This window comes from Dendrobates tinctorius, unplaced genomic scaffold (assembly GCF_039654945.1).
Source record: "Dendrobates tinctorius isolate UK_male_01 unplaced genomic scaffold, ASM3965494v1 ptg000036l, whole genome shotgun sequence".
NCBI lineage: Eukaryota > Metazoa > Chordata > Amphibia > Anura > Dendrobatidae > Dendrobates > Dendrobates tinctorius.
In genome coordinates, this window is record NW_027361704.1 from 33,864,656 (window position 1) to 33,891,594 (window position 26,939).

General features: G+C 42.9%; 1 protein-coding gene across 2 annotated transcripts in view; it reads left to right on the forward strand.

Moving 5' to 3' along the window:
- Positions 1-26,939, forward strand: part of LOC141087923 (follistatin-related protein 4-like) — a 1,467,590-nt gene that overhangs the window by 1,439,208 nt on the left and 1,443 nt on the right. For both annotated transcript variants that reach the window (XM_073573783.1, XM_073573784.1), the window contains exon 15: positions 22,438-22,547. In XM_073573783.1, the coding sequence (XP_073429884.1) occupies positions 22,438-22,547 (110 nt within the window). The remainder of the gene's footprint in view (positions 1-22,437; positions 22,548-26,939) is intronic.

The following is a 26,939-nucleotide window of genomic DNA, read 5'->3' on the forward strand; positions in this document are numbered from 1 at the left end:
AGTTAGAATGAGTTAATGCAGCAAGTCAATATCTGCAGTGTTGACCCTTCTTCTTCAGGACCTCAGCAATTCTCCCTGGCATGCTCTCAATCAACTTCTGGATCAAATCCTGACTGATAGCAGTCCATTCTTGCAAAATCAATGCTTTTATTTTGTCTGAATTTGAAGGTTTTTGTTTGTCCACCCGTCTCTTGATGATTGACCACAAGTTCTCAATGGGATTAAGATCTGGGGAGTTTCCAGGCCATGGTCCCAAAATCTCTATGTTTTGCTCCCTGAGCCATTTAGTTATCACCTTTGCTTTATGGCAAGGTGCTCCATCATGTTGAAAAAGGCATTGTTGATCGCCAAACTGCTCTTGGACGGTTGGGAGAAGTTGCTCTTGGAGGACATTCTGGTACCATTCTTTATTCATGGCTGTGTTTTTAGGCAAGACTGAGAGAGAGCCCATTCCCTTGGCTGAGAAGCAACCCCACACATGAATGGTTTCAGGATGCTTGACAGTTGGCATGAGACAAGACTGGTGGTAGCACTCACCTGGTCTTCTCCGAATAAGCCGCTTTCCAGATGTCCCAAGCAATCGAAAAGGGGATTCATCAGAGAAAATGACTTTACCCCAGTCCTCAGCAGCCCACTCCCTGTACCTCTTGCAGAATATCAGTCTGTCCATGATGTTTTTTCTGGAGAGAAGTGGCTTCTTTGCTGCCCTCCTTGAGACCAGGCCTTGATCCAAGAGTCTCCGCCTCACAGTGCGTGCAGATGCACTCACACCTGCCTGCTGCCATTCCTGAGCAAGCTCTGCACTGCTGGTAGCCCGATCCCGCAGCTGAAACACTTTTAAGAGACGGTCCTGGCACTTGCTGGTCTTTCTTGGGCGCCCTGGAGCCTTTTTAGCAACAAGGGAACCTCTCTCCTTGAAGTTCTTGATGATGCGATAGATTGTTGACTGAGGTGCAATCTTTCTAGCTGTGATACTCTTCCCTGTTAGGCCATTTTTGTGCAGTGCAATGATGACTGCACGTGTTTCTTTAGAGATAACCATGGTTAACAGAAGAGAAACAATGATGCCAAGCACCAGCCTCCTTTTAAGGTGTCCAGTGGTGTCATTCTTACTTAATCATGACAGATTGATCTCCAGCCCTGTCCCCATCAACACCCACACCTGTGTTAATGGAACAATCACTGAAACGATGTTAGATGGTCCTTTTAAGGCAGGGCTGCAATGATGTTGAAATGTGTTTTGGGGGATAAAGTTAATTTTCTAGGCAAATATTGACTTTGCAAGTAATTGCTGTTAAGCTGATCACTCTTTATAACATTCTGGAGTATATGCAAATTGCCATTAGAAAAAATGAAGCAGTAGACTTTGTAAAAATTAATATTTGTGTCATTCTCTAAACTTTTGGCCATGACTGTACATTGCTAACTGACATGTCAGAGAGAGGCTTATCTCTGAGATACCATTGTAATCTGCAGTTAGAAATCAGTCATGTCCATTCATCTCCCCCTGATAATCAGTTGACGGGCGCCACCATACACCTTAGATTATTGCTGAACCCATTGATTTCAGCAGATTCAAACAATATTTTTTACAATGTGTATGGGGGCCTTAATTATGCAGTGGTCAATCTGTAGTACACCCCCCAGGTAATGTGTCATTTACAGTAATGGTCTCCTACTAAAATATAAAAGGACCGAGGCTTGTGTTTAACTGCAACCTCTGCATTTAAAGGGAACCTGTCAACAGAAAAAAAATGCTATTAACCTGTAAATATGGGGTTAATCTGTAGGTTAATAGTGTTATTATGCTGGCTGGCACCTGCACTTAGCCTAATGCTGCAGGAAGAAAATAACTTCATTCTCACCTGCAACTGTCAGCCAGCCCTAATGATGGGAGTGCAGTTATAGCTGTTGCTCTGTATTCTCATAGCAATGACTGCACAAGCTCCAGCGCCACCCCTATATCTGAGACTACATCCCCAAACCCTGACCGACACTGACTTTGCATCGGGGTCGGCTGTCAGTCTGGGCCGAGGGTGCCGTTACAACCGCCTTTCTGAGGACAGCGGTGACTGAACCAGCACCGGCACCACCCCTATAACTGAGACTACGTACCTTGCCCTGACTGACACTGGCTCTGCATAGGGTCAGCTGTCAGTCAGGGCCTAGGGTGTGGTTACAGCTGCCTCTCTAAGAATAGGGGTGATTGAACCAGCACCGGCACCATCCCTATAACTGACACTACGTCTTCAACCGTGACTGACTCTGGCTCTGCATTGATGTTGGCTGTCAGTCAGGGCCAAGGGTGCATCTCTTTGAGAAGAGCGGTGACTGAACCGGCACTGGCATCACCCTCATGACTGAAGCCTGAAAGCTACCAGGGACAATAAAGTTAATTTTCTTCCCACCTGTGAAACGCAGGTGTCAGCTAGCATAATAACGCTATTAACCTACAAATTAACCACATATCTGAAGATTAACATAGTTTTTTCTGGTGACAGGTTCCCTTTAATATAACTACTCCCCTGCTACCAATTGCACATATGATACAATACTGCTATTGCAGTTTTATTATAAAATTATGTTACTTTTTATTTAAACCTACTTAATTCACAAGTATAATGTTCTTTAATTACAATCCTCATGCTACAGTGCTAACAATAAAAAGACTTCCTAATACATAGGTCCACTAAAATCCTTTACTTTTGTTTTCTTTATGTATTTTTCACTGGTATAAAAGCTGTATTTTTAACTTGATGGCACTTAAAATGTTGTCTTAGCCCCCGGCAACAGCTTTGTGCTGTTCATTCCGATCTAAGATGCCCCCATGGTGCTACTAGTGTTAAACCTACTACCATTTGACTAGTGAAGTGAGAAAATATGATCGGTTAATTCGAAAGAATGTCATAAGTGAAGCATCGGACTGCCATTAAGGAGCAGTACAGTAGTTGTGTTTGCCTGACCTCCAACATAGAGATATAAGCTGTTGGGTCATACTTGCTTTCCCAAACAGATGGACTGAGCCTTTCTGGGCCACCCCTGGTATCTAATGGACCAGTAACAACCTCAAAAGACCTAATAAACAGAAAAAAAAGATTTAAAATAAAATCTTCATAGATATAAACAGAAAATGTTCTCAATTGGCTAAGCATTTATGCTGTACAAGGTTGTCAGCTAGTAATTAAAGCAATCTAATCTAACTGTAATGAACCACGTGTAATGCCTACAGTGAAGGTTAAAGCACTACACCGCTAATGCTAGAATTCCTAGTTAAATGTTTCACAAATGTAGCAGAAGTAATGTTAATGGAGCAGATAGCAACCATGGTGTAAAGTCATCAGGCAGATATTATGTGCAGAAAAATAATATACCGCAAGGAATCTTATATCTACATGTGTGGGAGATGATTACCATTCAGAGTATGTTTCAGATAACACAATAATTAGCATGTTTCATTTGGTCATATTTTATTATAGATAAGCCTTCTTTGAAAATCGTTTAATATTCTGTATCCTCTATTGAACTGTGTGTCCTCTGATGCTGCAATCAGAGGCAGCTTTGCCTTTGCAAGCTCAATGGAGTGCGGGAACACTGAAGGTGGCTGGATCAGGAGCTAATGGGACACTCCAGTGATCCAAAAAGCTTCCTATAGTAAAGAACCTGTAGGTGCTGAACTTCTCACCTAGTAGACTGGCCACCACTGATAGATTGCAGATGTGGCTGGTAAATGTAGGGAGTGAGCAGTAGATAGTAAAATGAAAAATCTCTCATTGCTTGAGATGGGAGAGGATTGTGTATTTCAACATTGAAATTGCAACACCAAAAAGGGAAAGTAGTTGTGGAGTAGTGATAACCACAGAATTTATAGACATGTGAATGATATGTAAATGAAGAAAAATCGAGAAAAAAATCAAAACATCTCAATACATTCAGCATCGAGTATCAGTGATACGCACAAGAATACATGCATTTAACACGCCTTGGCTGATAGCAATGACATGACTTATGATTGTCATACAAATGTCCTGCCACACTGAATGCACTTGGGTAGTATGCAAATCATAAAGATCAACTGCTGGCAGCTTCTTTTGCAATTGCCAAACAATGATGTCCTAGATGTGTTTAATGGGAAACAAGTATGGAGACGCTGCAGGCCATGGTAGCGCATCTTGGCATGTAAGCTGCTCACATTGTTGAAAAACAACTTCTGGGACACTGTCATGATCCCATATCAAGGCCTTTTAATGGAGTTGACAACATGGTCTTCAGACCAACCTCCGAATATCATTTCATCCAAGTCAAAATTAAGAATTATCACTGAAGAGGATAGATTATTCCAGCATCCAGTGCAGTCTTTCTCTGCACCCTGATAGCCTTTGAGAGCAATGGCAATGAAACATCAGTTGCTGGACATCTGGCTTATAGCTGAGTGTTATGCAAATGCCTTTTTGATGATTCTTGCAGACAATATTTAATCCCTTAACCCTCAATGGTGGTTTGCACGTTCATGACTGGGCCAATTTTTACAATTCTGACCACTGTCCCTTTTTGAGGTAATAACTCTGAAACGCTTCCATGGATCCCGGTGATTCTGACAATGTTTTCTCATGACATATTGTACTTCATGTTAGTGGTAAAATTTTATTCAAATAACTTGCGTTTATTTATGAAAAAAATGGAAATTTGGTGAAAATGTTGAAAATGTCGCAATTTTCCAACTTTGAATTTTTATGCCCTTAAATCACAGAGATATGGCACATAAAAAAACTTAATAAATAACATTTCACATATGTTTACTTTACATCAGCACAATTTTGGAACCAAAATTTTTTTTGTTAGGAAGTTATAAGGGTTAAAAATTGACCAGCGATTTCTCATTTTTGCAATACCATTTTATTTTTACGGACCACATCACATTTGAAGTCACTTTGAGGGGTCTATAAGATAGAAAATACCCAAAAGTGACACCATTCTAAAAATTGCACCCCTCATGGTGCTCAAAACCATATTCAAGAAGTTTATTAACCCTTCAGGTGCTTCACAGGAATTTTTTGAATGTTTAAAAAAAAATGAACATTTAACTTTTTTTCACAAAAAAATTACTTCAGGTCCAATTTTTTTTATTTTACCAAGGGTAACAGGAGAAATTGGACTGCAAAAGTTATTGTGCAATTTCTCCTGAGTACGATGATACCTGATATGTGGGGGGAACCACTGTTTTGTTGCATGGCAGAGCTCAGAAGGGAAGGAGAGTCGTTTGACTTTTTCAATGCAAAATTGGCTGGAATTCAGATCGGACGTCATGTCACGTTTGGAGAGCCCCTGATGTACCTAAACAGTGGAAACCCCCCACAAGTGACCCCATTTTGGAAACTAGACCTCCCAAGGAACTTATCTAGATAGGTGGTGAGAACTTTGAACCCACAAGGGCCTCACAGAAGTTTATAATGTACAGCCGTACAATTAAAAAATCATATTTTTTCCACAAAAATGATCTTTTCACCCCTAATTTTTATTTTCCCAAGGGTAAAAGGACCCTAAAAGTTATTGTGCAATTTGTCCTGAGTACGCTGATGCCCCATGTGTGGGTGTAAATGACTATTTGGGAGCATGGCAGAGCTCGGAAGGGAAGCAGCGCCATTTGACTTTTTTTTGCTGGAATTGGGATCGGACACCATGTTGCGTTTGGAAAGCCCCTGATGTACCAAAACAGTGGAAACCCCCCACAAATGACACCATTTTGGAAACTAGACCCCCCCCAAGGAACTTATCTAGATGTGTGGTGAGCACTTTGAACCCCCAAGGGTTTCACAGAAGTTTATAACGTACAGCCGTACAATTAAAAAATCATATTTTTTTCCAAAAAAATAATCTTTTCACCCTCAATTTTTATTTTCCAAGGGTATCAGGACCCCAAAAGTTACTGTGCAATTAGTCCTGAGTACACTGATACCCTATATGTGGGGGTAAACCACTATTTGGGTGCATGGCAGAGCTCAGAAGGGAAGCAGCGCCATTTGACTTTTTTGGCTGGAATTGGGATTGGATGCCATGCCGCGTTTGGAAAGCCCCTGATGTGCCTAAACAGTGGAACCCCCCACAAATGACACAATTTTGGAAACTAGACCCCCCACGGAACGTATCTAGATGTGTGGTGAGCACTTTGAACCCACAAGGGCTTCACAGAAGTTTATAATGCCCGGGCGAGAAAATAAAAAAATCATATTTTTTCCACAAACATGATCTTTTAGGCCCCAATTTTTTTATTTTCCCAAAGGTAACAGGAGAAATTGGACCCCAAAAGTTGTTGTCCAATTTGTCTTGAGTACGCTGATACCCCATATGTGGGAGAAAACTACTGTATGGGGACATGTCGGGGCTCGAAAGGGAAGTAGTGATGTTTTGGAATGCAGACTTTGATGGAAAGGTCTGCGGGTGTCATGTTGCCTTTGGAGAGCCCCTGATGTACCTAAACAGTGGAAACCTCCCACAAGTGACCCTATTTTGGAAACTAGACCTCCTACGGAACTTATATAGATGTGTGATGAGCACTTTGAACCCCCCAGTGCTTCACAGAAGTTTATAATGCCCGGGCGTGAAAATAAAAGAATCATATTTTTTCCACAAACATGATCTTTTAGTCCCCAATTTTTTTATTTTCTCAAATGTAACAGGAGAAATTGGACCCCAAAAGTTGTTGTCCAATTTGTCTTGAGTACGCTGATACCCCATATGTGGGAGAAAACTACTGTATGGGGACATGTCGGGGCTCGGAAGGGAAGTAGTGATGTTTTGAAATGAAGACTTTGATGGAATGGTCTGAGGGTGTCATGTCGCGTTTGGAGAGCCTTTGATGTGCCTAAACTGTTGAACTCCCCACGAATGACCCCATTTTGGAAACTAGACCCCCCACGGAACTTATCTAGATGTGTGGTGAGCACTTTGAACCCCCAAGTGCGTCACAGAAGTTTATAACACCCGGGCGTGAAAATAAAAAAATCATATTTTTTTCCACAAAAATGATATTTTTGCCCCCAATTATTTATTTTCCTAATGGTAACAGGAAAAATTGGACCCCAAAAGTTGTTTTGCATTTTCTCCTGAGTTGTCTGAAACCCCATATGTGGGGGTAAAACACTGTTTGGGCACATGGCAGAGCTTGGAAGGGAAGGAGCACCATTTGACTTTTTCAATGCAGAATTGGCTGGAATTTAGATCAGACGCCATGTTGCATTTGGAGAGCATCTGATGTGCCCAAACAGTGGAAACCCCCCAATTCTAACTCCAACCCTAACCCCAACACACCCCTAATCCTAATCTCAGCCCTAACTCTAGCCCTAACCCTAACCTAACCCTAGCCCTAGCCCTAACCCTAATGGGAAAATGGAAATAAATACATTTTTTAATTTTATTATTTTTCCCCAACTAAGGGGGTGATAAAGGGGGGTTTGATTTACTATTTATGGCGGGTTTTTATTTTTGGCAGCTGTCATACGCTTAAAGATGCTTTTTATTGTAAAAATAGTTTTTGCATCACCACATTTTGAGAGCTATAATTTTTCCGTATTTTGACCCACTGAGTCATGTGAGGTCTTATTTTTTGCGGGACGATTTGACATTTTTATTGGTACCATTTTCGGGCATGTGACATTTTTTGATCACTTTTATTCCGTTTTATTTGGACACAGAAAGAACAATTTCAAGAATTTCTTTTTGGGGGTGCATTTACACCATTCCGCATGCGGTAAAATTGATAAAGTGGTTTTATTCTTCGGGTCAGTACAGTTACAGCGATACCTCATTTATGTCTTTTTTATGTTTTGGCGCTTTTATGCAATGAAAACAATTTTATATAAAAAATAATTATTTTTGCATCGCTTTATTCTGCGAGCTATAACTTTTTAATTTTTTCACTGATGATGCTGTCTGGTGGCTTGTTTTTTGCGGGACAAGATTATGTTTTCAGCGGTACCATGGTTATTTATATCCGTCTTTTTGATCGCGCGTTATTGCACTTTTTGATCGGCGGTATGATGACAAAGCTTTCTTTTTTGCTTCGTTTTTTATTTTTATTTTTTAAGGGGTTGAATAAAGGGGTTAACTAGTGGAACAGTGTTACAGGGCGGGTCATTACGGACGCGGCGATACTAAATATGTGTACTTTTATTGTTTTTTTTATTTCCAAAAAATGAATTTATTAGGGAATATTTTTTTTTAAATTTATTTAGCGATTTTTTTATAAATTATTTTTACACTTTTTTTTAACTTTATTACAATGTCCCAGGGGGGACATAACTGTCATATGACAGATCGCTGATCTGTCACATCACACAGTGCTGTGACAGATCAGCGATCTGTCACAGGCAGTGCAAAAGGCTTCCTCATGCCTGAGCTTTGCAGGCATGAGGAAGCGGACTCCCTGCAGGCCCTCGAAGGTCCCCGCCGCCATTTTGGATCCGGGGACCTGCAGGGAAGGAGACCCCGGCAGCAGCACTGCACATTGCGCTGCTGTGGGGGTCTCAGGGAAGCACAGAGGGAGCCCCCTCCCTGCCGATGCTTCCCTAAACCCCCGGTACACTGCTATCATGTTTGATCGCAGTGTGCCAGGGGTTAACGTGTCGGGGGCGGTCCGTGACCGCCCATGACACATAGTGCCTGGTGTCAGCTGTGATAATCAGCTGACACCCAGCCACGATCAGCGGCGCTTACCATGTGAGCACCGCTGATCGCTATGACGTACTATCCCGTCCCTGGGAATTAAGTCCCAGGGCACATGGATGGGATAGTACGTCATATGGCAGAAAGCAGTTAATTCCTTAGGCTTGGTTTGTCATTCTTCTATTCTGATGAGACCATATTGGTAATGACACAAAGAGTTCTTCACAAGGGAATGTCACACCAAGCATACTTGTGGAATAATGGTGTTGGGTGGCATATAGTACCATAGCCAGGCCCATGTAGCCTTCATATTGATTACCCTAGCAGCTTGGTATTACATTAATTTTGCTATGGAATAAGTGGTATGGACATATTCCCAGTGTCACTTGAATTGTTTTTCAATTTCACAACACCAGACTGAATGTTGCTCATGCCACTTAGAGCAGCCTGCATGGCCTTAATGTCTTAACATGGCCTGTAGTGACTCTTAACTTGTCTTCCATCGAACACATCTGGGATATCATTTGCTGGTTATTGCAATAGCGCTGCCAGCAGTGGATTTTGATGATTTGCTTTTCCAAATGCACTAAACGTGGAAGAAAATTTATAGCCTCATTGAGAGCAGCCAAGGTGTGTAAGTGCAGGGATTTCTGTGTGTGGCGCTCACGCTCGAAGCTGAATAAAAGATGTTTTGAATATATTTTTTCATCATTTGCATATCAGTAACGTGTCTGTGGATCTTGTGATTTTCACAACTTCACAACTTTTTCTTCTTGGTGTTGCAGTTTCAAAGTTGAGTGGTGTAAATTCCCTACCTTCCGCTAATGCTAGAATTTCTCTTGATTTGCCATAAGTATTACTGTAATGTCATATACATTAATAAAAGTTATAAGAATATGCTATGGCGATATTCAGAAATAATTCTTGAAGCTTAAAACTTTGTGCCAGAAATCTATCCTGTAGCACTATGGGGGAGCTTTTAGATGAATTAATACAATGTAATAAGGAATTTGCATTTATAGTAAGTGGTGCAGAAAACACCTCAGCGATTTGCCTTTTGCAATTTACTTTCTATTTCAGACGTTGAAACGTAAGTAACACCTCATTTAAAATACAAGGTTCACGCTGACTTTTCCTAAACTGATTAATGATTATTCTTTATCCATCCAAATTACTCTAATTTTAACACAACTATTAATCACAGGATTTTCTAATTTGCCGAACACACAAAGAAATGTAAATGATATTACAAAGTGGAAACTGAGCATTAAATAATGTGTTTTCCTATCTACTTGGAGAAATCCTTCCCATGTAAGTGATTTGCAGTCATTTACTCTGTTCCTCTGCTGCTGTTACACAGAACTTTTATCTCTGCTATTGGCATAAAGATAAGTTATGATACTTTCAAATATGCCACAACAGTCTTAGGGTACCGTCACATTTAGCGATGCACCAGCGATCCCGACAACGATACGACCTGGTCAGGATCGCTGGTGCATCGCTAAATGGTCGCTAGTGAGCTGCCAAACAGGCAGATCTCACCAGCGATGCAGCAGTGGTCGGCGGTCATTACTTACCTGTCCGACGCGGCGATGAAGACGTCCTCCCGCCCGCGTCCACGCGTCGCTCATCGGCGCCAGCAGGAAGCGGCCAACGAGAAACGGCCCAGGACGTTCTCGCGTGATCAGCGATAGCCAGCAGGGGAGCCGGTCGGAGGTAAGTATCACACATAGCGATATCACTAGCAATATCGCTGCTGCGTCACAAAATCGGTGACGCTTAAGCGATATCGCTAGCAATCTCGCTTAGTGTGACGGGGCCTTTAGTTTGTTTTTTTTACTGCATATGAGACTCATTTCCTTTGAGAATTTTAAGGCTACTTCAGAAAGTTTGTTAAAGGGAATCTGTCAGTAGGATCAACCCTCCTAAGCCATCTATACATGTATGGAGGTAATAAGACGCTAAATAGAATGATACCTTGATATCTGCTATCCAATATCTTATTCCAGAAAAATCCTCATTTTTCTTGAGCTCTTCAGGACTATGGGCCAGACACAGATCTGCATGAGAATCTGCCTCCATTTTTTTTATGTAAAAGGAGGTGTTACCAATATGATATATAATGGCCACTCTCTGCTCTACTGATCTCACTGCAGAGCTGTGTGTGAATATAACTAAAAAATCTGCAGGTTCCTCTGAGCTTCAACTTCCATCTCACAGGCAGCAAGCATAGCAATATTGCTATACTACAGCAGAGCTGTGAGAGCTGCAGCTGTTCATGTGTTTATTATGAGATAAAGTTAATTTCTACTGTTCTGTGTTAGTTATATATCTCACACTGTAATACCCCCTTTATTTTAAGCTATGGGATAAGATTGTCCTGTCCAAAACCAGGAACAGCTCATTACATATAAGAAAAATGTAGATTTCTCTGGAATAAATCATCATATCGCAAATATCAAAGTATCACTTTATTCAGCTTCCTAAGACGTACATTGTCATATGCTGTAGACAGCTTATAGGTGGTTCATCCTACTCACAGACTCCCTTAAATTGTTGCAAATTGATTCTTGATATTTAGTGGAAACAAGTTAAAAAGGTGATCCGTTGTAGCTGGAGAAGCATCACTTCATATTTCTGTGTTTCTTCAAGAGATTGTAAAGACAATTGTGAAGATTCTAAATCATTAACGTCCTTACAATATTTTTTTGCTCAGAGTTCGACACCATGTCACCACATTTATCAGTGCAGTAATAGGATTTGTTACAAAAATTCTTAGGTCCACATGAATCTTAAGGCCCTTTTACATTTAGCGATGCACCAGCGATCCCGACCACGATACGACCCAGTCAGGATCGCTGGTGCATCGCTAAATGATCGCTAGTGAGCTGCCACACAGGCAGATCTCACAGCGATGCAGCAGCGATACAGCGGACGATACTTACCTTTCAGATGCGGCGATGAAGACGACCTCCTGCCCGTGTCCACGCATCGCTCGTCGGCGCCACAGGAAGCCGCCGACGAGAAATGGAGCCGGCCGATCTCGTGCGATCAGCGATGGACAGCGGGGGAGCCGGTCGGAGGTCAGTATCACACATAGCGATATCGCTAGCAATATCGCTATAACGTCACAAAATCGGTGACGTTATAGTGATATTGCTAGCGATATCGCTATGTGTAAAACCCCCTTTAGTGTAATCAAATTATCAAGTCTCTTAAAAGGGAACCTGTCTGCAGGATTGAGCACAGTAACCTACAAACAGTGTCAGGTTGGTGCCATTATACTGATTAAAATGATACCTTGGTTGATGAAATCCGTCTTGTGGTTGTTGTTTAATCCTTATTTTCATTTTTGAGTTAATCATATGCTCGTGCCCTGGGGCGGGCCTGCGTGGGTCTTCATGTGGTGCTCTGATTAGGTATTCATAATGCAGACTGTTGACAGATCACTGATCCCTCACTGATCTGCCCCTTAGTTAACATAATGAATATCATACATACTAAAAAAAAAAAAAACCTTCGGCAGGCTGGCGCTAGCCGTGGCAACTGCACTGCAGCATAATCGCATGTTTAATGTTCATGTTGCAACCCATGTATCATTTTAATCAGTATAACGGCACCAACCTGACACTGTCTGTAGGTTACTGAGCACAATCCTGCTGACAGGTTCCCTTTAAATGATATTCCCTCCTTAAAAGTGTTTTCTGAAAAAAAATGTAAAATATTTGTGTGTCCCTCTAATGTGCCAACAAGTCCCCCTTGATACCTTTTGTCTTCAAATTCTCTTCCCTTTCTGCCCCGACTTCAATTGTAATGTATTATTATTGTTTTTATGCAACTTGTCCATTTCCTACATCCAGACTGCAAATCTCAAGATGTAAAGCACTATAGTTTTTCAGCCAGCTTGATCTGGGGCTCCATGAATGCTGTAGGAGGAGTGGGTAGCATGGTCTTACAGTTTCTGTACAGGGAGCTTCAGCAAAAGAAATGTAGATCACACATTTGACAACTTCTTCATGATTTGGGCATGATCACCATAGCTTCTATATGCAGTGAGGAGCTCTGAGCAGGGATCACTGGTCAGCATTCCAAAATCTTCTGTACCACGCATAGTCAGTGCAGGAGTGGGTGCAAGGATTGCACATAGATGATCCCAGAAATTCAACACTGCTCATTTATAAACATCATCAGTGATGTTATGTAAACTGGACAGAACCTTTCAGGCAGAAAACCACGTGGCTGGGATTTGGAATGTCACAAGAATGATGTCACTTTCCAAAACACCAACACAAAGTGCAAAAGACGGGCAGAATTTTTAATATAATAATATAACCACATCATAAATCTGTTCAAAATGCTGAGGGAATGTTTAGGTACTGTACATACAAAAACATTTTTGGAAGACCAATATGTTTTCATTTAGAAGTTAGTAATTTTTATGGAATGAAAAAAGACAGATTTTAACTGGAGTTGAGCGAATCTTCCAAAGGTCGGTTCCCCGAACATCCCGATGTTTGCCAATCAGTTCAACGAACCTATCCAAACCCCATTAAATTTAATAGGAGGCAAAAGCATGCATATACCCAACTCCTTAAGAGGTGTCAAAAAGCTTCCCAAACAGCTAAAATTAGGGGCAGTCACCAGGAAAGGTGACATCAATTGACCCACAGTAGAAATTTGCTAATGGCAAAGCAGCAGTCAGCCATGGGCCATGCATGAGGTATCAGGGTCTGGGCCATCATTTAGAGCTTTGAATTGATGTTTCAAGTAAGACCTGGTGATTAAGGGAGCAGTGTAAGCCTTCTTTTCTGTGAGCCCTGATACCTCATGCAACAGCTCAATTTTGTTTTCCCAGCCACACTCAGGTGACACAAACATCAGTTTCATTGAGTACAATTGGTAGAAAATGTAAAGATGGTAACACAGGTAGTTGAGTAAAAGTAAGTACAGGTCTTCCAGTCTGGGAGCCCTACTGGTACAGGCAACACACATGAAGGAGACATCATTTGAAATCAAAAAATTTAAAAAAAATTATTTCCACACACCACTAAAGTGACATAAATTTCCACAGATTAGAAACAGTATAATAGACCTCTGACACATCTTCCAATACAGGCAACCCACCAGATGGAGACCAAACTTGAAGTCTCCACATTTCAAAAAAAGTTTGTAAAATCAGCCACAGTAGCAACCACGAGCACAGAAGCTATGACAAAGATGTCACAAACTAAAATAATGCAACATAAATGTATGACACTAAAAATGACAACATCGTGTAGTCTTCCCAGTCTGCAACTGGGGTGTAAACGTCATGGAGATCCATGACTTATTTATTTTGATGAAAGTTAAGCAGTCTACATTTTCAGGGGACAGCTGGAAGCTCTTATCAGTCAGGGCACCACCAGCAGCGCTGAACACACGTTTTGAAAGAACGCTGGCTGCTGGGCATGACAAAATATCCAAGACGTGACAAGTGAGCTCAAGCCACTCTTCCATTTTTGAAGACCAAAATGCAAAATATTCCAATTTCCCCCTAATAGTTTTAATATTGAGCTTGAGATACTCTTGCACCATCCTCTCAAGTCGTTCACAACGTGTCAGACTTGATCTATTTTCTGCTGGTGCACGGACTGATCTAAAAAATGTGTATAGTGACTCACAGAAATCGTGTATGCCACTTACACTGCTGATGCTAATGTTTTAGCGGTGACACCTTGACGTTCCCTGGGCTTAGAAGTCTAGAACTGTGATGCACACTGTATGCCTCACTGCAGTTTTGGTGAAAACCACTCTTAAAGTTGTCTAGAAGTATGTTTCAATACTCCATCATATGCGCATCTCTTTCCACGGGGGGAAGCATCTGTCAAAATTTACTCTTGTACCGTGAATCTAACAGAGTGGCAACTCAGTAGTCATCATTATTTCTAACCCGAACAATACGGGCATCATGTTGCAGATAGTATAGCAAGAAGGAGCTCATGTGTCGGGCATTTCCATGAGGTCCAAGTCCATGCTATGTTGGTGACGGGTAACACTCAAGCTTGCTTACTCTGTCAAGCTATGCAAAGCTATGCAAAAGAACATACTGCACTAGGTCTCGTCACTGCTGACACAATCGCTGCAACATATGCAGAGTGGAATTCCACCTCTTCGGAACATCACAAATCAAACAGTTAATTAGCAGGCCGAAAGACAACTGTAGAGATGCAAGTCAATAACCTGCCGGGTGCGATTGGTGAAAGTGAGCACAAAGCGACCTTGCTTTCTGCAATGCGCATCCAGGTTGGGATAGTGGTGGAGAAATTCCTCTATCACCAGGTTGAGAACTTGAGCCATGCAAGGTATGTGTGAAGTTACCCTGACATAGAGCTGTCACCGGGTTAGCACCATTATTGCACATGACTTTACATGGCTCCAGATTCAGTGGAGATAACCATTGCTCTATCTTGACCTGGATAGCTATTCATAACTCATGAGCTTTGTTACTGCGATCTCCAAGGCATATTAATTTTAAAATTGATTGGGGTGAGCCTTGACTGCGCAGTGTGGAGGTTTTTGGGGATTCTCTATGCACTGTTGGAACATATATCTCATTAAGGGAAAGGTTGAGGGTGCAGGTGAAGGCCCAACAGGAGGTGGTGGAGCCAGAAGCAGTGGAGGAAGTTTTAAATACAGAGGTTTGTCTCGCAACCCTTGGGGATTTCAAGACTTGTGGAACAGCCTCTTGACTGCCTGCCCCCACAGCCATCAGAGTCATCCAGTCCCCAGTAGTTATATGTAACACCCTAGCCCATATTTACTCGTTCAGGTGTCAGTGGTGAAATGCATCCTGGCAGACATAGATTTTTTCATGTAATGGGTAATGTTGTCTGCAACATGCTGGTGTAGCGCAGGCACAGTTTTCTTAGTGAAGTAATGGTGGGTGGGCAACTGGTACTGGGGGACTGGGCTGGCCATCAACTTTCGGAACCCGCCTGTAGGTGGAAAGGCAGCATTTCCGTGGTTAAAAGATTGGAGATGGTGGAGTTCAAGCATTTAGCTTTGGCATGTGTTGGAGGAAAATTCTTTTACATGACCACAACTATGCGACTGAGGGCTGGCTGCTGTGCTGAGAAAGGGTGGAGGAGGGTAAACATGGCACTGTTGGACTGTGAGTGAGGTGCAGGCGGAGATGTTACGGTTGGTTGAGAAAGATGTGCTGTGCTCAGTGAAGCAAAAAAGGAAGGTATCTCCACTTCTGTAACAGCTGATGGGCTCTCATGCACCCCAACTACAGGGGATAAACAAGTGGAGTTTCGGCAGCAGGAGACCTGTGTAAGAAGATATGGCATGGTGATGGAGGAGGAAGAAACAGCAGATGTGGTGGATGGGATGGCTGGTGGTTGGTGAGGCCCGCTAGTCTGCATTTTAGCACACTGAGACTCCCAGACTATGGCATGTTGATACTGCATTTTCATGTTCATGCCTGTAGTTTTCAAATTATTGCAATTTTTGCATCTACTGAGTATTTTTTGCAAATTTTGCAGATAATGTGAATTGGCTCATCCTTTATGATCTCTAAAAAGGCCCAATCTTGCAATTTGTGCTGGTGAGCTGGCTGATGATGCAGTGCTTGTCGTGGTTGCATCACTCCGTGTCTGTGTGGGTAGCCGAAACGTAACCTCCTTGTCTTCCTCCTCCTCTTCTGAGCTACTCAGCTGCATACCTCTGTTCTCACACCAAGTGGGATCTACAACCTCATTATCATCCTCTCTCCTCTCCAACTCCTCACCCTGAGAGTCACCTTTCTCCTCTTCCTGCCCTGACACCATACTACAGTCCTCGTGTACCTCTGGTATCTGAGTTTCATCAGGATCACCCCCACCCCACGTCTGGTGATGAGGGTCTCATTCTGCTCAGACCCTACTTTGTCTGACCCCGAATCTAACATGAAAAATTTTTGGGTATCGGTGCAGATGCTTTCCTCCTCTGGATTCTTTTAATCTGTGGAGCAGACCTCTGATGCCCATGGACTATAATATGTAAAGCGCTCTGAAGAATGGCCCATCTGTTGTGCTTTTGGAAATTTGTGACTTGGGCAAAACAAGGTTGATTGGGGTTCCACCTCTGAGGATTTTACTGTGTGTGATGTTAAGGTGGAGGAAGAAGAGGAGAGGCCACTTGATGCAGCCTTTCCATCTTTCTTAGCCTTATCTGCAAGGTGTACCACTGTGCGGCTGCCAAAGAAAGGGAGTGGAGTAGCCTGTCCAATAACAGATGTTGTCAGTGGTCTTTGGATAGGACGAGATGGTGTTTGTTCAGTTGGGATTTCAATAACATTAACTCCTAAGCCACATACTTGTCGAACACCAAGCCTATTTCCCCTTTCAGCATGACCTCAATTTTTCCCACTCTTGTTGTATGTGCTCTTCCCCTCTTTTAACCTGCTGTTTCTCAACCTAAGGGCTCATACTCACTTGCGAGAGACTCGCATGATTCTCATGCGATTCTCTCGCATGAAAACCTGGGACTCCCGCCGGCACTCGGACCGGAGCGTGCGGCTACTTGTATTTCTATGCAGCTGCACACTCCTATCCGAGTGCCGGCGGCAGTGCCAGGTTTTCAAGCGAGAGACTCGCATGAGAATCGTGCGAGTCTCTCGCAAGTGAGTATGAGCCCTTAGGCCCTCACCTGTCAGTCATATGTCACTAAACAAATAATCACTATTTATTTTCTTACATAGTGTGCCTCCTGACTCCTTGCAACAACACAGTGTTATCACAAATGATTTGGATTAACAAATAGGGCCTCCTGGCTGAAACCCTGTGTGAGATATGGGAAAATGATACCATTTTGATTTCTGATGGAATTCCTCATTAGGATAAGTTTGGACCAAAAATACTTGCTTCAGAGCCCTGAGCCCCCTCCCTTGGCATTCATTCTCCAAGGCCATAAAAACCCATGCAATGCTTATTTTTAATTAAAAACCATGAACAAATCCTTTGAAGCTCAGTGACCACCAATTAGCAGCAGGGTATGAACTCTCCTGCAGCTACAGGCAAACTGATTTAAGAAAATGGAGACAGCATGGCACTATAAGTCACAGCAGGCTCTGAGGTATTGAATCTGGAAAATGACCTATGATAACAGAATGCAATATCTCTGAGACTAGTCGAGCACATAATCCGAATTGACATTACTTCCCCCACATGTCCGTGCCTGGCAGCCACTTGTAGCACTCTGCGTTTTTGAGTTATAAAGCATAGCTACCAGGAATTACATATGGTAGGCATATTTAGTCTCTATGCGCAGATAAAATGCAGCAGAACCCAGTGGCGGCACCACCGACCCATTCAGATCTTTGGGAGGAAAGATATGGGCCATCCACAATTCTGCACAGAAAATCATATTCTCAGACATGGGAGGAGGGAGACACCCCAGCCTAGGGGTGGCAGCAGAATGTGGGAGGGAACAGCCTAGGAGATATAAGGTAGACCATCATTTTGGACTTAGTTCTTCAACTGACAGGAGGATACATTAGCTGACACAGCCAGGAAAACCACGTAACTAAGATTTGGACCTGTGACCCATCAGCGCCTCCCCGTGGTCACATGCCACATAACATGGCAATTGCATCCTATCTATACACTATCTTTATACTGCACTCCTCCCTGTATATTTGTATACAGTTCTGTATATATATGGCTGTATATTTCTAGTGCGCCTTTTCGGAGATTAAATATAAAATTAATCTTGGGCTGCTCTTTTATCTTGATTCATGAATCCCCACATCCACATGCTTGGTTTGTTATATTATACGCTACTACCCAGGTTGGTTCCTGACCTGATATAAGCCTGTTGTCAGATGGGGCTTATTTTGAATGAGGAACTGATGTCAGAATACCGTACTATGTTAGTGAGGAACTCTGGCAGTGGTGGCTAGGAGGTTTAAATATATATCCCCAGCCTAGACTGGTGAAATATATCCCCCCTCACTGGGAGTGCCTCATTAACTCGTACCTATAAGGGAAGTCTTTCCGGCGACTATTTGCCCTCGGTGCAGTTCCCTGACTGACCTGGAGCAAGTGGAGGTGCCAGAGAGCCGATCCCTGCTGGGTCCTTCTCTCCCCTCCCCCTAGGTAAGCAAAGTTGAAACCCCCTTGCCCTGTGAGATCCCTCACACCCTATATTAGATCTAATGATTTTGATGAGAAAATGGTGCCTCGTGATTCCTCACTGCAACACAGCTTTTGCACAAATGATTTGGATTAGCAAATGGGGCCTCCTGACTGTACCACAGTCTTCAATAGGTTAGAAGGAGTTCATGGATAGTCTCAGTGCTGTTGACAGGATTTTAAACATATATCCCAATGTAATAAAATGATTGGTTTATTTTGACGCATTTCGAAGTATAAATCTACTTCTTCAGGAAAACCACATGGTTAAGGTTGGTAGGATGTCGATAGCAAGGGAATAAAAGATTCTGGAATTCAGGGAAATAGGGATATCTGTTGCATAAGATGGACCAATATTTGCGGATCACTCAATGGATATGGTAGGAGAAGATAATTATGGACAAAAGTAATTCCATTGCCAAACTTAGTTAGCTGTCATTCTTGGCATTTGTTTTGGGTTTGTAACAAAAGTTTACTAGGATAATCTCTAGTTAAAAACTTGTTCTCTATTTCTCTCAGTCTAAAGGTACTGTCACACTTAGTGATGTACCAGCGATCCCGACCAGCGATATGACGCGGTCAGAATCGCTGGTACATCGCTAAGTGGTCGCTAGTGAGCTGCCACATAGGCAGATCTCACTAGCGACATCGCTGGGGACGGGGGTCGCTACTTACCTGTCACACCAGGCGATCCTGCGTCCTCCCGCCCGGCTCCACGCGTCGCTCGTCCTCACAGCAGGAAGCGCCGCAGGAAGCTGACGACGAGAAACAGTCCTGGACGTTCTCGCGCGACCAGCGATAACCAGCGGGGGAGCCGGTCATAGGTAAGTATCAGACACAGCGATATCGCTAGCAATATCGCTATAACGTCACAAGTTATAGCGATATTGCTAGCGATATCTCTTAGTGTGACATGCCCTTAAAGCTAGTTTCACACTAGCATTCAGGAGGGCTGGATGCATGTGGCAGTAGGTGGAGATTGGGCGGAGCTTCACGTAGGAAGAAAGGAGGAAGTAGGCTGCCATTCGCAGCCCTCCTGAACACTAGTGTGAAACCAGCCTAAGCTGTTTAGTTTGTTCCTGGGTTAGATTAAGATTATCCATCCTTTGTAATTGTGAAATAGGGATGGCTTTTTTTGTGGCCATGGGGTGAAAACTTGAGAAGTGAAGTAAACTGTTAGAGTCTGTCTCTTTTGTGTAGAGATCATTGGATAACGCCCCTTACGCATCCTTGCATACAAAAGTGTCCAAGAAAATGATGTTACTATGGCTATGTTGTATGGTCAACTGTAGTTCAAGCGATATGTTGTTATTGTGGGTATCAAAGTTCAGAAGCGTTTCTAATGGTCTGTCCCAGATGCAAAATTATGTCATCTATATATCTACGCCAACGTAATGAATGTTGACAAAACAGTGAATTAGTGTAAACAAAGTCCTCCTCAAAGGAGGATATATAGGCAATAGCATAAGGGGGCGTTACATTGGACCCCATTGCTGTCCCTTGCATCTGTATATAATATGTATCCTGAAAGAGAAAGAAATTTTCTTTCAAAACTAGTTGAAGAAGGTCACAACAGAAATCCCTTGTGTCACTGTCCATATTAGCTTCCCTTAGTAGGCTGTCTGTAACTTTGAGGCCTTTGTCATGAGTAATAGACGTGTGCAAACTACTCACGTCCCAAGTGACTCGGAGGGTTAAGGAAGAGATTGGGCCTAGGGATTTAATTAGGCATACAAATTTGTTGGTATCGAGTTGGAAAGATTTGGTAGTTCTGACTAGTGGTGGAAGGATGCGTTCCTATAATATGGCTAATGGAGACAAGATGAATTCAGATGAAGAGACTATACGTCTACCTGGTGGATCATCCAGTCTTTTATGGATTTTGGGAAGGATGTAGAAAACTGGTGTAATGGGTCTGATCTAATGTGATAATCAATTCTTGCTGTACATTTGCTGTACGTTACGCTTTGGCACTTTAATGAAAAAAAGTGTCCCTGTCCCAGTGTGCTGTCAGGTGTGAGGTGCATCACACTCTCTTGCAGGTTGTAGGCCTCTTCTGCCTCCAGGCTTCTGTCTTCAGGAGCCACTGCACACAATTCAGGGGACAAAAGTTAACATTTACTGGTCGGCTCAAGTTCATCAGGTGGTGACATGTGGGATAAGGCATAGCATTCATGTTTCTACCTTCCATATTAACGTACCTCTTCAGCCCTGCCACCTATTCATGCTGGACTACCCCCAAACCTGCGGACTCCATCAGCCTGAAGGATTTCTTGTCCACTCTGGCAGTGCACCCGGGACCAGCTACCTGACCCCTATGTAATTTCACGTTCATCGGCCTTGAGATGTCAGAAGACCAGGCTTACTCCTTGGTATCACAAAAAAATAAGAAAATACAGCACTTAAAAATTATAAAAGTAAAAAAAATGTTGTTGGGTCATTTATAGAGATTGGCGATCTGAACAGTAAAGTTTGGGGTCCGTACCGAACACATAGTGGAATGATGGATCACCTCTGATGATTTAGCAATATAATGGGTGACTATATATTTGGCTGGTAGCTAAAAAAAAGCTATATATGAGAATGCTTAGTGACTAATGTTACATTTTGGGGAGGAAGGATAATAATCTGTGGATTTTTTTATATTGAAGAGTAATTTCAAAACTACAGCATGCAAATGCATTTTAGTCTATTAGATGCTTACAACTTTGTGTCAACAGTTGGGAAAGGGCCATTTCCTGTTTAAGCATGACTTTGCTTTTTTGCACAAAGAGTAATGGAACTCAGATGAGCAATGAAACCATCCAACATCAGTGCTTTTTGAATGTGCACAAAATCTTACCAATGTTTTGCAAGGTAAATGTTAAACCATGGTTTGTGCTATGGTCTGCACTCCAAGAACTTGTCTACTTATCAGTAGGTAAGTAAAGCAAGCTTGTACTTGTTACAAGTTTTCAATGTTATACTGCAGGTTGCAGTTTGTAGATGGTAGCAGATGATGTGCTTTTTTGATGATCTCAAAACCATGCGTTTCATAATAGTAGACATCAAGAAGAGAAGTGCTGCCCTTTAAAATATAGTTACAGATTCCATATGTTATGCATCAGTTTCAGGACTTAATCCAGTGACCTCTGGCTGCGGGGCCAGTTTCCCTTTCTGCTGAGCCACAGCCAGTTTGGTTTCTGTCCAACTGCTGATGGTTCTTTTGTCTTTTCTTTCCTTTCTTTGGTTTGCTTCTATTCAGGTGTCTCTCACTTCCCAATTTGGTTCAGTCCTATCACTTCTTGGGAGTGGCTATTTATACTTTCAACTTATACTATGTACCTTGCACCTACATCTTTGCTGGTCTTTCTGAACTCTCTGCATAACAATTGTTTCCTTGTTTCCAATTTATATCAGTAAACACCAAAACTGTCATGGTACAATATATTATTTTTATTAGCTTTGACAACAAATGCTAAAATATTTGTAAAGTTTTATTAAGCAATTCATAGAAAAACTATTCATAGAATCTGATAAATTAATATGGGTTCAATACTTTTTTTATTCTACAAATTTTCTTTAAAAACTTTTATATATATTATATGCTGTTCATTTACATATGCTCCAATAATTTCTCTTTCAGGTTATTTCTGAAGCAAGTACAGGAGAAAGTCATCATATTATCCGCACTGACTTTGAAGAAGTAGATGATTTGTTCATTCCTCCAACCAACCTTATCATTAACCACATTCGGTAAGGAGTGGGTAGTTGTAAATCATAATTTAAAAAAACACTGTAATTTGAAAAGCTACTCTGCTCAGTACTGCTGTATAATGTCACCATTTGTCTGCTGCTTCTAACGTGTTACATAGAGACAGGAGAGCAGCATCCTCTGATGTCTCAGTGTGTACTGTGAATGGGAGACACTACTAGTTAGTGTTCACCCAGACAACTGAAAATTATAGCTCACACAGACTACCGTAATATCAGTCTAAGTGCGATCTGAAAAAACATCGGATAGCTGTCAGGCCAATGTTATTTTATGGGGCCGTGCACCTGTCCGATTTTTCAGATCAACGTAGTCCAAGGAAAAATTTACAGCATGCCCGAGTTGGATCCGACTATCACAGTGATGGTGAACCTTTCTGAGACCGAGTGCCCAAACTGCAACCTAAAGCCCAATAATTTATGACGAAGTGCCAACACGTGCCAAATGCCCCATCATGATCCCCTTCATGTAGAAATATGCCCCATCATGATCCCATTCATGCAGAAATATGCCCCATTATGACCCCCTTCATGTGGAAATGCCCCATCATGATCCCCTTCATGCAGAAATATGCCCCATCATGATCCCCTTCATGTAGGAATATGTCCCATTATGATCCCTTCATGCAGAAATATGCCCAATTATGATCCCTTCATGCAGAAATATGTCCCATCATGATCCCATTCATGCAGAAATATGCCCCATTATGATCCCTTCATGCAGAAATATGTCCCATCATGATCCCATTCATGTAGAAATATGCCCCATTATGATCCCCTTCATGTAGAAATGCCCCATCATGATCCCCTTCATGCAGAAATATGCCCAATTATGATCCCCTTCATGTAGAAATGCCCCATCATGATCCCCTTCATGCAGGAATATGCCCAATTATGATCCCTTCATGCAGAAATATGTCCCATTATGATCCCTTCATGCAGAAATATGCCCAATTATGATCTCTTCATGCAGAAATATGTCCCATTATGATCCCTTCATGCAGATATATGCCCCATTATGATCCCCTTCATGCAGAAATATGCCCAATTATGATCCCTTCATGCAGAAATATGTCCCATTATGATCCCTTCATGCAGAAATATGTCCCATTATGATCCCTTTCATGCAGGAATATGCCCCATCATGATCCCATTCATGTAGAAATGCCCCATCATGATCCCTTCATGCAGAAATATGTCCCATCATGATCCCCTTCATGCAGGAATATGCCCAATTATGATCCCTTCATGCAGATATATGCCCCATCATGATCCCCTTCATGCAGGAATATGCTCAATTATGATCCCTTCATGCAGAAATATGTCCCATTATGATCCCTTCATGCAGAAATATGTCCCATTGTGATCCCATTCATGTAGAAATATGCCCCATTATGATCCCTTCATGCAGAAATATGCCCCATTATGATCCCCTTCATGTAGAAATGCCCCATCATGATCCCCTTCATGCAGAAATATGCCCCATCATGATCCCCTTCATGCAGGAATATGCCCAATTATGATCCCTTCATGCAGAAATATGTCCCATTATGATCCATTCATGCAGAAATATGCCCAATTATGATCCCTTCATGCAGAAATATGCCCCATTATGATCCCTTCATGCAGAAATATGCACCATTATGATCCCTTCATGCAGAAATATGCCCCATTATGATCCCTTCATGCAGAAATATGCCCCATTATGATCCCCTTCATGCAGAAATATGCCCCATTATGATCCCTTCATGCAGAAATATGCCCCATTATGATCCCCTTCATGTAGAAATGCCCAATCATGATCCCCTTCTGGTAGAAATTGCCCATTCCACCACCTCCATCATTTCCTCCTCCCCATCATTGTCCCTCTCCCATCACTCCCATCACAGCCATCATTGTCCCTCTCCCTATCACTGGTCCTCTCCCCATCACTCCCATCATTGTCCCTCTCTCCATCACCGCCATCACTGGTCCTCTCCCCATCATTCCCATCATTGTCCCTCTCCCCATCACTCCCATCATTGTCCCTCTCCCCATCACTCCCATCATTGTCCCTCTCCCCATCACCACCATCATTGGCCCTCTCCCCATCACTAGCCCTGTCCCCATCACTCCCATCATTGTCTCTCTCCCCATCACTCCCATCATTGTCCCTCTCCCCATCACTGGCCCTGTCGCCATCACTCCCATCATTGTCCCTCTCCCCATCACTCCCACAATTGTCCCTCTCCCCATCACTCCCATCATTGTCCCTCTCCCCATCACTCCCATCATTGTCCCTCTCCCCATCACTGGCCCTGTTCCCATCACTTCCATCATTTTCCCTCTCCTCATCACTCCCATCATTGTCCCTCTCCCCATCACTCCCATCATTGTCCCTCTCCCCATCACTGTCCCTGTCCACATCACTCCCATCATTGTCCCTCTCCCCATCACTCCCATCATTGTCCCTCTCCCCATCACTGCCATCATTGTTCCTCTCCCCAGCACTGCCATCATTGTCCCTCTCCCCATCACCGTCCCTCTCCTCATCGCTCCCATCATTGTCCCTCTCCCCATCACTGGCCCTGTTCCCATCACTTCTATCATTTTCCCTCTCCTCATCACTCCCATCATTGTCCCTCTCCCCATCACTCCCATCATTGTCCCTCTCCCCATCACTGTCCCTGTCCACATCACTGCCATCATTGTCCCTCTCCCCATCACTCCCATCATTGTCCCTCTCTCCATTACTGCCATCATTGTTCCCCCCATCACTGCCATCATTGTCCCTCTCCCCATCACTAGCCCTCTCCTCATCACTCCCATCATTGTCCCTCTCTCCATCACTGCTATCACTGGCCCTCTCCACACACACAAGGCCACTCTGACGACACAAGCAGCACACAGACACACCAGCGGCCACACACACAAACACACATACACCAGCGGCCACACTCACCTCTCTGCAGTCTCCGCCCACCGGCAACATCCTTCCTGTCACTTCCTCTCACACACTTAGAGGCGCAGCCGCAGCTGGATGACATCATCACTCAGCTCCACGGCCGTGCCGCTCAATGTGTGAGAGGAATCTGCAGCTCTGAACAGTGAGGCGAGGCCTTGGCCCGTGCCAGCTGAGAGGGCTCGGCGTGCCTCTGTCTGGCACGCATGCCATAGGTTCGCCATCACTGGACTATCGGATCACACTTAGCCATGCAAGTCAATGAGTATGTGGAAAACATTGGACTGCACTGGCATGATATCTGAGTACATTACGATTTTCAAAGACTGACAGAATGGAGAATATGTAAAAAAAAAAAAGTTTTTCACCATCTTCTTATTCGAAAAAATTGAGCCACACTATGATCACAGATTGATCATAGGCTGATCAGAGTGTGATTAACATAATTGGCCCAATTCTCTTGGATGAGAGAAAAAAAGCTGGTGTGACCTTAGCCTTGGTACTGTCACACTTAGCGATGCACCAGCGATCCCGACCAGCAATATGACGTGGTCAGGATCGCTGGTGCATCGCTAAGTGGTCGCTAGTGAGCTGCCACACAGGCAGATCTCACCAGCGACATAGCAGGGGTCGGGGGTCGCTACTTACCTGTCAGACGAGGCGATCCTGACGTCCTCCTGCCCGAGTCCACGCGTCGCTGGTTGGCGCCACAGGAAGCCCAGCAGGAAGCTGACGACGAGAAACGGTCCAGGACGTTCTCGCGCAATCAGCGATAACCAGTGGGGGAGCCGGTCAGAGGTAAGTATCAGACATAGCGATATTGCTAGCAATATCGCTGCTGCGTCACAAAAACCAGTGACGCTATAGCGATATTGCTAGCGATATCGCTTAGTGTGACAGGCCCTTTAGAGAGGAAGCCTGAATAGGGGAACATTGATTGAAATCAGGATACAAGTCATTTAATGAACAGAAATGTTATTTTCCTCATGTACATATATGACAGTGTATTCTGAAAAAGATATTTGATGTGGCAAGAATACTTTATTACATGGCTATCATTAATGTGCCTCCAAATTGTCAGCAACACCATAATGAACTTTATAACTTGAGACAAATGGTGCCTACAATGTGGATTCTTCTGTGCTAGAACATCCAACCTTTATTCACCAAACATATTATGTTTTGAGCAGTTTAAAAGCTTTCCTCAAGCCGATAGTTATAGGCTAAGGCTTCTTTGTCATCAAAGAAATTTCAAAACCAGCAGGAGCACCTAAACTTTTAGTGACTTATGGACATATCCTAGGCAATTTTCTCTATTTTGAGAATTATGAGTGTGAGAAATGTATTTTATGTGAATTGTTCATATATTGCTTCTATTCTAAACTTAGACATATTGTATACAATGTGGAATTTTAACTACAGGAGAGATTAAGAGT